Genomic DNA, 14527 nt, shown 5'->3' on the forward strand with positions numbered 1-14527 from the left:
CTCCACATCCAGACGGAGGAATGCACCGGGTTGGACTTTCTTAGTAGCTCTGTAGCCCCATCCACGAGTAACGTTTCCACGTCAGGTGTTATGTATGCTAGCAGCAACACACCGAGTTAACTACATTATACAAACATGGGTTATGATTAGAGGTAACTGAGTTATTTATTTTGTTAAAGTTTCAGCTATTCTGTTTACAGTTCTGTCATCACATTATTTAATACGATTTGTTAAAACATTGTTGTTTCTTTTGATGTGAAATATTATGTATTTAATTTAAATAAAAAGCAATGTTAGTTTTGTTCACAATTTGTTTAGTTAGTTTACCTTATTTTTTTCTCCAAAATAACCGATAAAAGTAATGTTAAAGGACCGGATCGATAAGACATAGACATACTTTATTGTCATTTCAACAAGACACAGAGTGTACTATTAAAACGAAATTTCGTTGTACTGGCTGCAGGAACAGGACAATATAAAAACTTGCTAAAATTGTACATATAAATAGATAATAGTGACGTGGTGCTGATAAAATTAAAGTGTAAGTGTGCATTTAAAATATAAAGACTTACTATACATATAAATAAAATAGACATACTATATAACAAATATGTGCTCTTTACATAATAATGTAATCTTTATGTTACTGGTCTACTTGCTGTTCAGCAGTCTGATGGCTTGGGTGGAAAAGCTATTGCAGAATCTGGCTGTTTTGCTCTTAATGCTGCGGAGCCTCTTGCTGGAGGGCAGCAGGGAGAACAGAGCATGGTGAAGATGAGTGGGGTCTTTAAACATGTTCTGGGCTTTTGTCAGGCAGCGTTTCTGAGCGGTGTCTCTGATGGGAGGGAGAGAAACTCCGATGATCTTCTCTGCTGTCCTGACCACTCTCTGCAGAGACTTCCAGTCTTTGGCGTTGCAGTCTCTCGACCAGATGGAGATGCCGCTGGTCAGCACGCTCTCTATGGTTCCTCTGTAGAACGTGTTGAGGATGGGAGGGGGGAGCTGTGCAGGAAGTGTAGGCGCTGCTGTGCCTTCTTAAATAGTGATGTAGTTTGAGTGGACCAGGTCAGACTGCTTGTGATATGCACCCCCAGGAACATGGTGCTGGCTGTAGTCTTCACTGCTGTGCCGTTGATGTGGAGTTGTGGGTGACAGTGCTTTTTGTTCCTGAAGTCGACAATAATCTCTTTTGTTTTATCGACATTCAGGATCAGGTTGTTGGTGTTACACCAGTCTGTCAGATGTTTCACCTCCTCCCTGTAGGCCTGTTTGTTGTTGTCCCTGATGAGTCCCACCACTGTTGTATCGTCCGCGTACTTTATGATGTGGTTGGTACTGAACCTGGAGCATAAGCATAAGTGCTATCGATAAAAGTAGTAGTACCGTTAAAGCCTTAACGATACCCATCCCTATGTGGATGTCAGTTGTACACACATTCTGAGGCCGCCGTGCCTATGTTTTTTGTTTTCACTGCTAATTTATGCTTATGTTCTATTAGTGCATTAAAAAATCATTAATGAAGTTTCAGCTCAGACCCCACGCTTAATATGTCTCCCCCTGGCCCACCTACATTTCTCCAGGCCCACCCACACAATAATTCCTGGCTACGCCACTGGTCAGAACAAGAGCAACTCGTTAAAAAGAAGGGTAAAACTATTTCCACTATTTGAAAGTACTTTGTCATTACATTTCACATCGCTAAAGATATGTGCCCAATTAGCACTGTTAGCAACCAGGGCTTCAAGCAACTTGTCAACACGTTGGACAAGCGTGACGCGATGCCGTCTCGGTATTATTTCTGCGCTGCCTGCACTATATGACAAATGCCGTGGGGAAGTTGAGAGAGATGTGGCTTCAGCTGACTACTTTGCCACCACAACGGACCTATGGTCTAGCCCAGGGGTGCCCAACCAGTCGATCGCGAGATGTGTCTAAAAATAGAAAAACAATATTCTGTTTTATCGTTAATGTCCTGTAACATAATCTTCCTGTGCCAGAATAATGCACTTGAACGCATCAAAGCTTTGTGATTGGCCGGCGTCACCCCATGTGTCGGGGCGTGGCAGAGGGTCTTCAGTACAGGTGGCTTGTCACCTGTCTGCGCTCATCTCTGAAACCAGACCATGTCAACAGGCTGGTGTTTCTTGCAAAAAATCTTTAAGAGATGACATGAGCAGCCCTACCAGCATTTGCCATGGTGGCCTAAACATTTTTATTTGGTCTTAAATTGTAGTTCAACATTTATTTCCTGTTACTTCTGGACCATGACGGTTGGCCAGCCTTCAACGTTTAACTGAGTGGAATAATGAATATGTTTTACCAAAATGTTGGCTATATGTTAAGGAGTTTTCAGTAGGTTGTGACAGTGCACTGCAACATATTTGATTTAATTTATTTTGGTCTAATTTATTTGTATTTATCATATTAATAATATATGTTTAGTATGGTTTTGGAAGTGCGCTCCAAAATATTTGTTGATCTTGTTTATTGGTAAAATATTATTTGTTTTAAAGTTCAATAAATGGTCAATGAATAATCGTCAAAATAATCGTGATATCAATTATTGACCCAAATAATCGTGATTATGATTTTTGCCATAATCGCATAGCCCTAGTGTCTAGTTATATAAAGTAAATTCATGGCCGATTCATTATAATCTGTTGATGTCTTTTGGTGGCATTAGATGTAGCCAATTATGGCTGATTGTTGAGTAGTTCAGGTACAACATTTGCATGCGCCGGACTCAGTGGAGTGTGAACAAGTATCCTTTGACACTGCAGTGATGCTAATTTAGTTTGGGCTTTCCCAGTCCCTGCTGTCTAAATGAGGAATACATCAATACCCATGAATGTATAGCATTGTATAGTGAGCCAATATCAGTCTGACTTATTATCTCTAAAGGGAAATGGATTTCAGTAAATAACACAAACATATCTTTAAAATTCTAATTATCTCATTAGAGATGCACTTTACAAGAAAATACTCACTTTCTGTTTCTGTAGTTAAAGGTGGGGTAGGTAATTTTGGAGAAACCAGCTCGAGTGCGCTAGAATTTGAAAATACACAACCGTGGCAGAAAAAATCTGCCACTTCCTTACAGAGCCCCTCCTCCAACACACACGAACGCGCACATGACCAATGAGGGCACGAGATAAGTTTGTGCACAGATGGAAGGCTGACAGGCAGGTAGGCCATCCAATTCTCATTCATAACACTCCGTTCGATGTCTCACTATGGGATGCGCCTCATCGCGGACCAAACAGAAGCATCAATCTCATTACGCCAATCCTGATTGACTGGTGATTTTGACGTCAGCGTCAGGGAATTCACCCCCTATAAGTAGCTTGCGCCACGACGCATGCGTCATTCAAACACCTCTTCTCGCTTCAGAGCACATCTCTATCGTAGCCGGACAAGCTTAACGGTCCACAGACTGAACCGAAATATAACCATTTCGGTCGACGGGCGCTCGCCGGCTACTCCTTCTGCTTTGCAGGAAGACGGTAATACTAACGCCAGTTAGTATTGAAATCGACCTCGCCATTCTCTTTCCCCGGAAAGTAAGGTAGGTCTGATTTTTTCAAGCTAGCAGCACACCTGTTGCTAGCTCGCTCCCTCACTATCGACACCACGGTAGCGAGGAAGCTTTTTCTTTTCTCTTCCCCACGGAGGAGGAAAGGATTAAAGGAGCATACTGTCACACCAGTCAGTATTCTCCGGGAATAAAAGACCCACACCGTCCTTTTCTCTGGATTAAGGACAGGGTGGGAACTCCTTTTTCTCCCAACTTACCTGTTGAGAGCGGGTCCTCTCCACGCCACGAGGCGAACAAGATGGACGCCTCTCTCCCTCACACCAGAGGAGTCAGGGACTCGGTGGCTCGACTCTGCGGCTGCGGGTTGAAGATCTCGGGCACAGACACGGCGCACATAAATTACCTGGAGCTTTTTGCGGTGTTTCTCACCCTAAAACGCTTTCTGCCTTTCCTCAGGGGACATCACGTCCTCGTGAGGACAGACAATACGACCACACTATCGTATATTAACCGCCAAGGGGGTTTGCGTTCACTCCAGTTACACACACTGGCGCGCAAACTGATCCTATGGAGCGGTAGACGTCTCCTCTCTCTGAGAGTGATGAACCTCGGGGCAGATCTACTGTCCAGAGGTGCACCACTGTATGCAGACTGGACTCTACATCCAAGGATTGTGAGCCAGCTGTGGGTGCGTTACGGCAGAGCCGCGGTGGATCTGTTCGCATCGAAAGACAATGCTCAGTGTCAGCTGTTCTTTTCGATGCGCGATCTAAATGCACCGTTAGGCGTGGATGCACTCGTGCACGATTGGCCCCCGGGCCTTCTGTACGCGTTCCCACCCCTGGCTCTGATACCCCCAACTCTGGCCAGAGTGAGAGAGCAACGCCACACACTTATCCTGATAGCTCCGCACTGGCCAGCTATGTACTGGCTAGCGGAGATATATCAGCTGCTGTGCGGGCAGCCGTGGCAGCTCCCACTACGCAGGGACATACTGTCCCAAGCGGGTGGGGGCGATCTTTCACCCACACCCAGAGCGCTTGGCTCTACGGGCCTGGCCCGTGAGTGGTACAATCTGAATACAGTGTGACATGAAGCTGACCCTGGCAGCTGCCAAGCGAGCCAGTGGCACTCATGCACTATCTGTACAGTCTTCATGCACTCAGTTCGCCCCAGGGCAAACAGAGTGTGGTTGAAGCCCAACCCTGCCTTTATCTTAAGGCGGTTGGTTCAGGTACCACATTTGACATTGAGGCATCCTACCCGCCACTGTATTCCTCCGGGGAACAACGGCCAGATTTGCCGTGTCCAGCCCGTGCTTTATGCACGTACAGAGACAGACCAACCCCTTGTGTCCTGGGCTAACCCTTATAAGGGCAAGCCTGTTACTAACCCACACGGAAAGAAAGTATATGAACATATATATTTTTAATATATGTCACATATATTAAATTGGACCCCTACATATATGTCTCTGAACATATATGTACATATATATATATCCATATATGCACACACATATATGTGCATATATGGGTGCAGTGTATATGCACATATAGGTTGCACATATAGGTTGCACATATATGCACATATAAGTTGGGCTGTCAGCATCAGCTTGTAGATGGTATTTTAAACTCGATGCGCTCTGAAACTACGGGGCGGCCGAGGAAAAAAAAATATGTATGCGTTAATCGCGTTAAAATAATTAGTGGCGTTAAAAAAAACGCGTTATTAACGCGTTCACTTTTTAACAATAATGTACAATTATCAAATATTTAATAATTTACTAATCTTAAACTGATCAGCTGACGTCGAGCGGATATAAACATCCGGTTCTGGTCCTGGGTGAAATAACTAAACTAAAAATGTTGCTTCATACAATAAAACATACCGTAATCAAACAATATCGTATTTATACATTGAATTGTCTTGGGCAATCCGCAAACCTCAATCTGCATTGAATGGAAATAAGTACAATGATTAATTCATGTAGTTATATAGAACTTTGGAATAATATGCACATTACCACATTACCTTGCAAAGACCTATATACATGTAGGCATTCTGTATGACATATATGCAAAAAGACAGATATATGAGCTATATATGAGGCATTATGTAGGAGATATATGCAAATATATGAACCTGACTTTGGCATATATGTGGAAATATATGAGCTATATATGACACATATATCTCCTATTAATCCACACATATGCACATATATGAACATATATGAACCTGAATATGACATATATGCAACATATATTCTGCATATATTTGCCATATATTGGCATATATGTTCATATACTTTCTTTCCGTGTGGGAAGCAACGGCTCTCCCACTGGTTTGTGGAAGCAATTGCTTTGGGGCCCATACGAGTCAGAGTTCGCAGGCACCCTCGGGTCCGCGAGCTCTTTCGACTCAGGGTCTGGCTGCATCCTGGGCTCTGTCCAGGATGTCTCCCATCCAAGACATTGGTGCAGCGGCGAGCTGGTCCTCGCCGCTCACTTTTGTCCGCCTCTTAACAGGCTGGACGTTCTGCTCCCGGTGTGACTCAAGCAGTGCTGGGCACCTTGTTGAGTCGGGACTCTACCTGTTAAGTTCTGGTTGGTTTGGTGATTTTCGAGATAAGCTCGTCTGACAATACGGGAGCTACAATTTCCCATAGTGAGACATCAAACGGAGTGTTATGAATGAGAACTATAGGTTACTTACGTAACCCCAGTTCTCAGAGTAACATGTAGTGAGATGTCTCACCAGACGGCCCTCCTTGCTATGGTGAAGCGAGAAGAGGTGCTTATTTTGAATGACGCATGCGTCGTGGGTGGCGCAAGCTACTTATAGGGGGTGAATTCCCTGACGCTGACGTCAAGATCACCAGCCAATCAGGATTGGCGTAATGAGATTGATGCTTCTGTTTGCTCCGCGATGAGGCGCATCCCATAGTGAGACATCTCACTTCATGTTACTCTGAGTCCTGGGGTTACGTAAGTAACCTTTAGTTATTTTAGCCGGGCCGGCTAAAATGATTGGTCGTGCTTTTTCAGGACTACGGCTTCCACAGATGACATTTTTGTATGGATTTTTTGTCAAAGCACTTAAGATATTCATTGCTATCGGGATGTTAAGAGCATTCCATGGAATATAACAAAAAGTGTATCTCGAGCCGGTTCCTCAAACTTACCTACCCCACTTTTAAATAGATACCAAAAATATTTCTCCAAAAAAACTGTAGCATGTACACTTTTCTTTGCTGTTATGAGGCACATTAGTCTCTTAGCCACATGCTATTATCAGCATGCTAACATAATCAAAGTAACAGTGTTAATATACTCCATAGTTTACCATGTTCATCGTCATGGTTCAGAATGTTATTGGGCTAAGTTTTGCGTATTTGCACTTAAAACTAAAGTACAGCTGAAAGGTATATGTTAGTTTTGCAAGTATTGAGTCAGCCTGTAGTGCTGTCATAATTGGCGAAAAATTACCCTGCCATCCCTATTTCTTAATTCTCCCTTGTTATTAATTTCACATAGTTAAATATTTCATGAATCATAATTCTAGCACTAATACACCTGCATGTGTGCCAGCCATGAACTGCTGGTGCAGCCTTACTTCAAACGATCTTTAATGTTCACCCCCCTCTGGTCTTGAATCCCCCCTTCCTATTTCGGACCACATTGAAGTTACGGAACAGTGTGTGAATCTACTCAGTAGCGTGCAGTGCTCATGCTGAGCTATTACACCAGCTCCCACAGAGCCTGAAGTAACCGCAGTCTGAAAGGTAACATGGGCTGTCTTCAGTGAATGTAGTTAGAGGCACAGCCCTTTATATTAAAGAAGAAGAGAGTCACGGTGAGATTGAATAGGTGTATGGTTATTTGTTACCCCTGCTCTCCAGGTTCAGACTGTGTCAGGAGAGAGAGTAGTTTGTTCTTTCTCCCCTCAAACAGAATAACAAAGGCTAAAGTGAAACTCTCTTAAGAAGAACCGTTGTATTTAAAGTATGACCACAGCTGTTCCTGAACCTCATGTGCTTATTATTGTAACCATGAGGACAAAGGTCCCAAAACCATAACAAAGTCTTAAGTTTAACCCAAACCGTGATAATTCCCATTATGTTTTGTTCCTAATCCTGAAGGCTAAGCATAGTTAATTTGTATTATAAGAACAAATCATTTATAATTGGGTCAGTGCAATGTTCCTACTGTAAACAAAACACTTATTAACTGAGAGTCGAGAGTCATACTGAGAAACACAATTGCTAAAGTAAAATGCAGAAACGCCACATGCAGGGATAACTGTTCAGCCGTCTTTTATGGTCATTCATTTTCTTTCAAACTGATTTTCTGTGCCGGGACACGTGTTACTTAATCTCACGTTTAGCTGTATGTGCACACACGCATATGAGCTTTTAAGTGTGTTGTTGTGTAGGTGTACATGCTTCATATTGTGTGTATTGGCAACCACACAAACATGTATGTTTGGGCCTATGAAGAGATGTTTGCACCATTAAACACACACACATGCAAAAACACAAAGCATGACAAAAAGAAAGGGTATTGTTGATAATTACGTTTGAGTTCAATTTCCATTTATTTTTCTTTTGATTCTGTTTTTCTGCCTGTTTCCTTATCTCCCTTCAGACTATTTTTACATCTGCTGCTCTCTCCCTTATTCACCCTCCCTCCACTCCTTCTCTTTTCAAGCTATACGTATTATAAAACTTGTAATTTATTTCAGAGTAGGGATGCTTAGAGTGTGGTGTGTGTGGTGTGTGTGTGTGTGGTGTGTGTGTGTGTGTGTGTGTGTGTGTGTGTGTGTGTGTGTGTGTGTGTGTGTGTGTGTGTGTGTGTGTGTGTGTGTGTGTGTGTGGTGTGTGTGTGTGTGTGTGTGTGTGTGTGTGTGTGTGTGTGTGTGTGTGTGTGTGTGTGTGTGTGTGTGTGTGAGAACAGTCCTTGAGGTGACACACACAGCGTGAGCATGGTATCTGAGCTTGTTTCTGTGCACCCTGAGGAGGTAGCCAGTGTTCAGAGCTCGTCTTTCGCAACCTCACACTTGTGCTTAGCTCAGTGTGGCCCAGTTCAACGTTGCACAGCATGACATGGCACACTATGGCTTAGCCCGGCATGCGATATGCCATCTTAACACAATAACGTTCGGATAACACTAGACCCCCGCCCAGAGATACTCGGTTTAGAGGAACACATCACTGCAACAGCTGGTCCGTATACGGCAAGGCAGAGATAAGAGCCACAGGCCAACACGCTGAGCTGTGACATATGGATGGGTGTTATTGTACTATTTTCACCAAGTGCTGACAAGTCTCACAGTGCCTTGACAAACTCATTCCTGACAGATGTGTTTTATTCTGGGTTAACTGAATTATTAACACCAGACTCTTACATTAAAAAGAATAGTGTGAAGAGTCTCCAGCCAGGATCTTACCTGGACACAATGCTGGTGATGGTGAAGATAGTGTTTAAACCTATGGCATTTACAGTATAAGCTACTGATTTATTTTGACAGGGAAACTCAATTGTTGCCAGAATAATGTTTAGCTGCAACGTTTTCAAATGTAGGAAGCACTCCATTTATGCATGCAAGTTGTATTGTGTCGGTCAGGGGCGAGAGTGGACGCACAACGCTCACAACTTTGACTCCATGCAGGATGTGAGCATTCACATCCAGAGTCTTGCCTGTGGTTATGGATAATACAAGTAAAAGTACTTTGGTTAAAGTTAGGGAAAGATCGTGTTTATGGTTAAATATTAATAGAGAGTGAACACATTGTATTCAGCTTTAACCAAGAGGAAGATCCAAACCGAACCCTTGTGCTTTATATGCACAACGATAACCATATAAACTATTCATTCTTTAGCTGTTAGGCATAGATGTATTTTTGAATACATTTTACAGGGAAGACAAATAGAATATGTTGGTGGTGGACATTTTGCAGCTACATTCAGATGAACATTTTGCAATCTTGGTAACAATTTCATTAGTATCCTCAGGGGCCCTGGTGGCTTATAGAGGTTTAAAGGGATCATTTTGAGTTTTGAAATGGGATGGTAGGAGGTACTTATCCACAGCCGTATTCAATTGTAACACCCCCAGTTCAGAGAAGCAGACAGGGTAACAGGCACTGACTTTGGTGTTTTTAATGGATAGTTTGCATTCAACAATGTGAAACAAAAACATAAGCAAAGCAGCGTCCTTTGACCTAAAATGACTGTTTTTGCCAAAGGAGTCTGGTAGCTTTAAAGAGAGCATTGATAACAGCTTAAATTCCCTCTCAGAAAGAGATGTTTGATTTCAAGGTAAAGAGGTTAAAATATTCCAAGTTATACGCAATTAAACTGATAAAGATGTTTTCAATGGGGCCTAATTGGAGCTGGCTAAAAATACATTTAAAAAAGAGGGCTGGTGGTCTGACATCTACGGTGTAATGTCCCCACTGTTTTGGATGTCACTCCCCATTCAAATCTCTTGTCACTTTCTTGTCAGCTCTGACTTTCATACATAAAATGGCCTAAAATGCCAGATGAAAAACTTTAAGATAAGTTTTCTTATAAAGTATTTTGATCCAGACTTCTGTTTCTACAACCAAATCTGAGAAGAGGGGAACTCATCATCTGTTTACTCAAAGTCTATCTTTCAGTACTCCTTGCTTTCTATGATGTGTATTTCATAATCATAAATGTGCATCTTTTCCCTCTTTTCCTTCCTTCGTAAAATATAAAAATGATTTGAGATGTTTCCAATATCTGTCTTCATTACAAAGAGTGAAATCCTGTTTTCTATTGCTTTGAAGATTTGTTTCTTAATGGTGAATTCTTTCTTGCGATATAGCATTCATATCTGTTCTTTCTATTTTTCTCTGAATTTGCTTCAAGTGTAATTTCATTAAAGTTCTATGCTGCTTTCTAGAGGCCATAATGCTGTGAACCACAAAAACACAGCTGTTGAGATGCAGATAGTTTAAATATTAACTTTGAGGGAAATGCGTCTCACTGCAAGGGGTGCACGGATTGTGACTGAAACTGGTAATTGACACATCTGCAAAATTGCTTATCCTGCGTCATTGCCCTTCTGGAAATGAACACAGTCACGGTCTTTAGATGTGGTGTGGATCAAAGATAGATACAGATTTATGAAAATGTAATTATTTAATAAAGACTAATTGACCAAAAAGTAAAAGTCAGCTGAGTCCTTAATAACACATTAAGTGGAGTAATTAACCAAGGCAGTGGCCATTAAATCCATTAAATAGACTGACACACAGAGAGACTTTGATTAATTAGACGGAAGAAGAAAGAAGGATTTGGGGTGAAAAGTTAGCAACCTGCAGAAGACAGGAAATTCAGCCATTAATACTCACATTATCCAGCTCCTTTCTGCACTAAGCTTTCACACCTGTAAATGTGTTTGCTGCACTTCAAACATTTACCCTAAGTGGTCAAATTGAAGAGGATTCACTTAAGTAGGCCAACTCTCTGAATCTCCTGTCCTCTCCTCTCCAGTGGACGGGGCGATCCACCGCGCTGCAGGGCCAATGCTGAAACAGGAGTGTGCGTCTCTTCACGGCTGCGAGACCGGAGAGGCCAAGATCACGTGTGGCTACGGCCTTCCAGCAAAGTGTGAGTACAAAGTGTGTTTGTGTGACTTCTAGCTACCTCCGTGTGAATGTGTAGGAAAGCGTAAAGGTAAAACAAAGGTAAATAAAAGTATGGCACTCAATTATTAAGTGGCACTCTATTGCGCCATGTTTAATGTGACGAAACTGAAGATTCAACATGACAGAAAAAGCTTTCCAAGGTGTTTTAGTTCCAAAAACTGCCTCACCTTCCCTGACTTCTAATCTTCCAATCTCTTTTTATGAGAGAACCCAGGACATTTCAACATGGCAGAATTCCTCCAAAAGCCAGGCTCTGACTAGCAGTTTCGGGCAGATTTATCCTCCATTCATCCCACCAAAAATCAGAGGAGATATCTGATCTGGGACCTTTTAACGGTACTGATGTTGGTCCCAGATTGATGTGAGGGGTTCAATGATTCAGTTTTGAATCTGTGAAGCTGTTAACGGGATCGCCCTGATAATATCAATCATGGTTAATATTTAGGGGGTAAAACTTACATTGGATTTCTTCAATTGGAAATGTAGGTGCTTGAAATGTATGGTTGAAATACCAGGATGTCCTGCTGTATAATACTAGCTTTTCTGGCTCTTCTTACCCACAATTATTTGCAGAGAGGATGTAGGAGCAAGAGCCTCAAGGTTCAAGGCACAATGTTCGGAGGAAGTTTTTTATCTGCATATTGCATGCAACAGTATATTCTTTGTTAGAGCAGCTGTTGGAACACAGCCACAATCTCAGTTTCTGCTGTATTGATTTTGATACTTTTCCTAAATGTCCATTGTGAGTCTGACAGCGTTAATAGAGTGCAATGCTAAATAAATGGAGTACATCATTCTAACGTGATGGATTTTCTATAATTTAAGTCTTTGAAATAGTTACACTCAGAACTTTACTTGCCAAATGCAAAGTGTGACGGTTCAAAGAGTTCCTATGACACTGACATAGAACCACCTCCTCCCCCTTAATTATAAACATTAAACGTTATCTTTTGTAAGAAGCTAACCATGCTAATGTCAACCACTGTAACGGCACACACACACACACACAGCACCAAAAGGTATTGCAAATATGCTGTCACGAAATTGAGTATTATATAATGACCACCCAGGTGTGTGTTTCGTGGGTGTGTGTTTGAGAAAGATTAAAGTAAAACTGAGTCTGTGTGATATCAGCTTATGGTTCCATGGAGAGTTTGAGATCACAGCGAAACAAGGAAAGGAAAAGAAGTTAAGAGAGGCGTTGATAAATGCCAACTCAAGGCAGAACCGAGAGCAGGAGTAGAAGACATAGATAAGCATACAGTGGGAGAGTGATGAAAGAAATACAAATAAAACGAAGCGGCATGGTGGAGGGGACGGATGTGAGGGTAGCTAAAAAGAGGGAATTAGTGAGGAGATGAGATCTTACATTGTCTGTTCTGCTTTTATTGGTTAACTCTGTGGGTGTTAACTGTAATACAAATACCTGGAGGGGATGCTGCTGCTGCTCGTCACATGTGTCCCTATATGTGCATTTGTATCTCTCTAATGTTGATGCACGTGATCTGGTAGTGTGAATACTGAGTTTACCTGCATACGAGTGCAGTACACTCAGTGTGTTGATTGCCTGTCAGGTCCCATCACTCACCTACCTGTAACTATCTGTCAGCTGGACATCTGTGTGACTGACTATCTTTCCGACTCACTGACTGACTAACGGTGTGTGTGTGGGTGTGTGTGCATTCATGTGTACGTGGCTGTTACCCAGCATGCGGTATGGAGACTGGCTCTCTCCGCTCAGACAAAATATTAAGTCCCAAGAATAATTCAACATGCGTCTGCTCCGATGCTTAAACACTCACAACAGGGCTTGATTACCTCTCAGCAGGGGGGCACAAGGCGAGACAGCAACAACACAGGGAAAGCAGAGGAGGGATAACAAAGCAGGCAGAGGACTGTGTGAAGGCTGTGCACCGCCGTGGATAAGAGAAATACATTAAAATGAAACTCGACAGGAGCGAGGCAGGGAGGTTGAGAGACAGGTCCAATCTCAGAGCCAACACTTTGATCTTGATTTGTATGGGCTTGCCACCAGATGTGGAATTTAAAGAGCGTGTGACTCAGAATTTGCCAAATGGTCCCGAGGACCCTCTGTCAGCCCTCCGTGCAAGGTGTCCGCAGACGATCCCGCAGCCACTTAGACAGCAGCATTCCACTATCGTAACCTAGCAACACCCGGGGTGCGCGGCACACTACCGCTGCTGTTTAGAAAGAGTCACATGCAATTTGGGGATGTTGACAAATGACAGCTGGGAAATTTCAAGCAGGCCCTGCCTAAACTCACGTGATAACCAACACATGAAGGCAGCTAGATCAGCAAGATGTCAACTTTGGAGCAAATAAGCACCTCTAATGAGAAGGACTTCCTCAGATCACTTTCGAGCCAGCTGCGTGCTGTAAGATGTGCACATGTGTAGGCGTGCGCTCTTGTGTGTTTTGTGGTTTCCAGACAGGGGAGTGTGGGCCGTAAGTGTTGTCCAGGCGACCCGGAGCCCCAAAGCTCACCTGTGTACCGATTAACACAGCTGTAACCCTGTGAACGTGTTCCCAATGCGGCCCTCGCTCCCCAACGAACACATATACAACACACCGAGACAACTTCAGAGGGGAGGTGTCAGGGGCCGGGGTAAAGACAAAGAGAGGGACAACATAAGGTCAGATTTGTATTCACATCCAGTGAAGGCAGCACTCTGCGTTAGTGACGTCAATGCAGACTTACAACCTTGACAACATTTCATTTTTATTCTGGAGAGGAACTGAACCATCACAGGTCTACAAATACAGTGCATAAGAAGTATTAGACATAAAGTTCTCAAGGCAGTCAGCTGCACAGCTTAATATGTTTCCAAGGTAATACAGATGTATTATATGTTTGGCACTTAAAATAGGTCTTACAGAGCTATATCCGTTCTCTAAGCTTTGTTTTTGGTCCTTAGAAAAATATCTCAGCTGCGAAATGCTCCGCTATGTTTACCAGCTAGTCCCTTTCTTTGTGTGTGTGCTGAGCAGGTAGACTAGAGTAGGATTTACAAACCCTTTTACCTAACAAGCTGCCAGCTGCAGCTGAAAACAATGCCGATGAGAGCGGTGAAAAATAACCAAAACAGAAAGTTGGGGCCAGGATAAAAGTAAATTATATTTGAGCCTTGATTGAGACATGTCAAACATAACAAAAACATGTTTATTTTAGTAGCTTTGAGATGATTTGGAATACTGTAATGAATAAAATATGAAACAAAAAAAGAACCCTAACCACAAAGCGGTACACCTTTGCAGTCACATTTCTTTGTCTGGATTTCAGTAGCTCAGTT

At 42.6% G+C, this 14527-nt stretch overlaps 1 protein-coding gene across 3 annotated transcripts in view; it reads left to right on the forward strand.

Annotated features, from left to right (window-relative positions):
- The window catches only part of macrod1 (mono-ADP ribosylhydrolase 1), a 130220-nt gene that overhangs the window by 74250 nt on the left and 41443 nt on the right, over positions 1 to 14527 (forward strand). For all 3 annotated transcript variants that reach the window (XM_034092878.2, XM_034092877.2, XM_034092879.2), the window contains one exon: positions 11062 to 11178. In XM_034092878.2, coding sequence (XP_033948769.1) covers positions 11062 to 11178 — 117 coding nt within the window. The remainder of the gene's footprint in view (positions 1 to 11061; positions 11179 to 14527) is intronic.

This window comes from Pseudochaenichthys georgianus, chromosome 10 (assembly GCF_902827115.2).
Source record: "Pseudochaenichthys georgianus chromosome 10, fPseGeo1.2, whole genome shotgun sequence".
NCBI lineage: Eukaryota > Metazoa > Chordata > Actinopteri > Perciformes > Channichthyidae > Pseudochaenichthys > Pseudochaenichthys georgianus.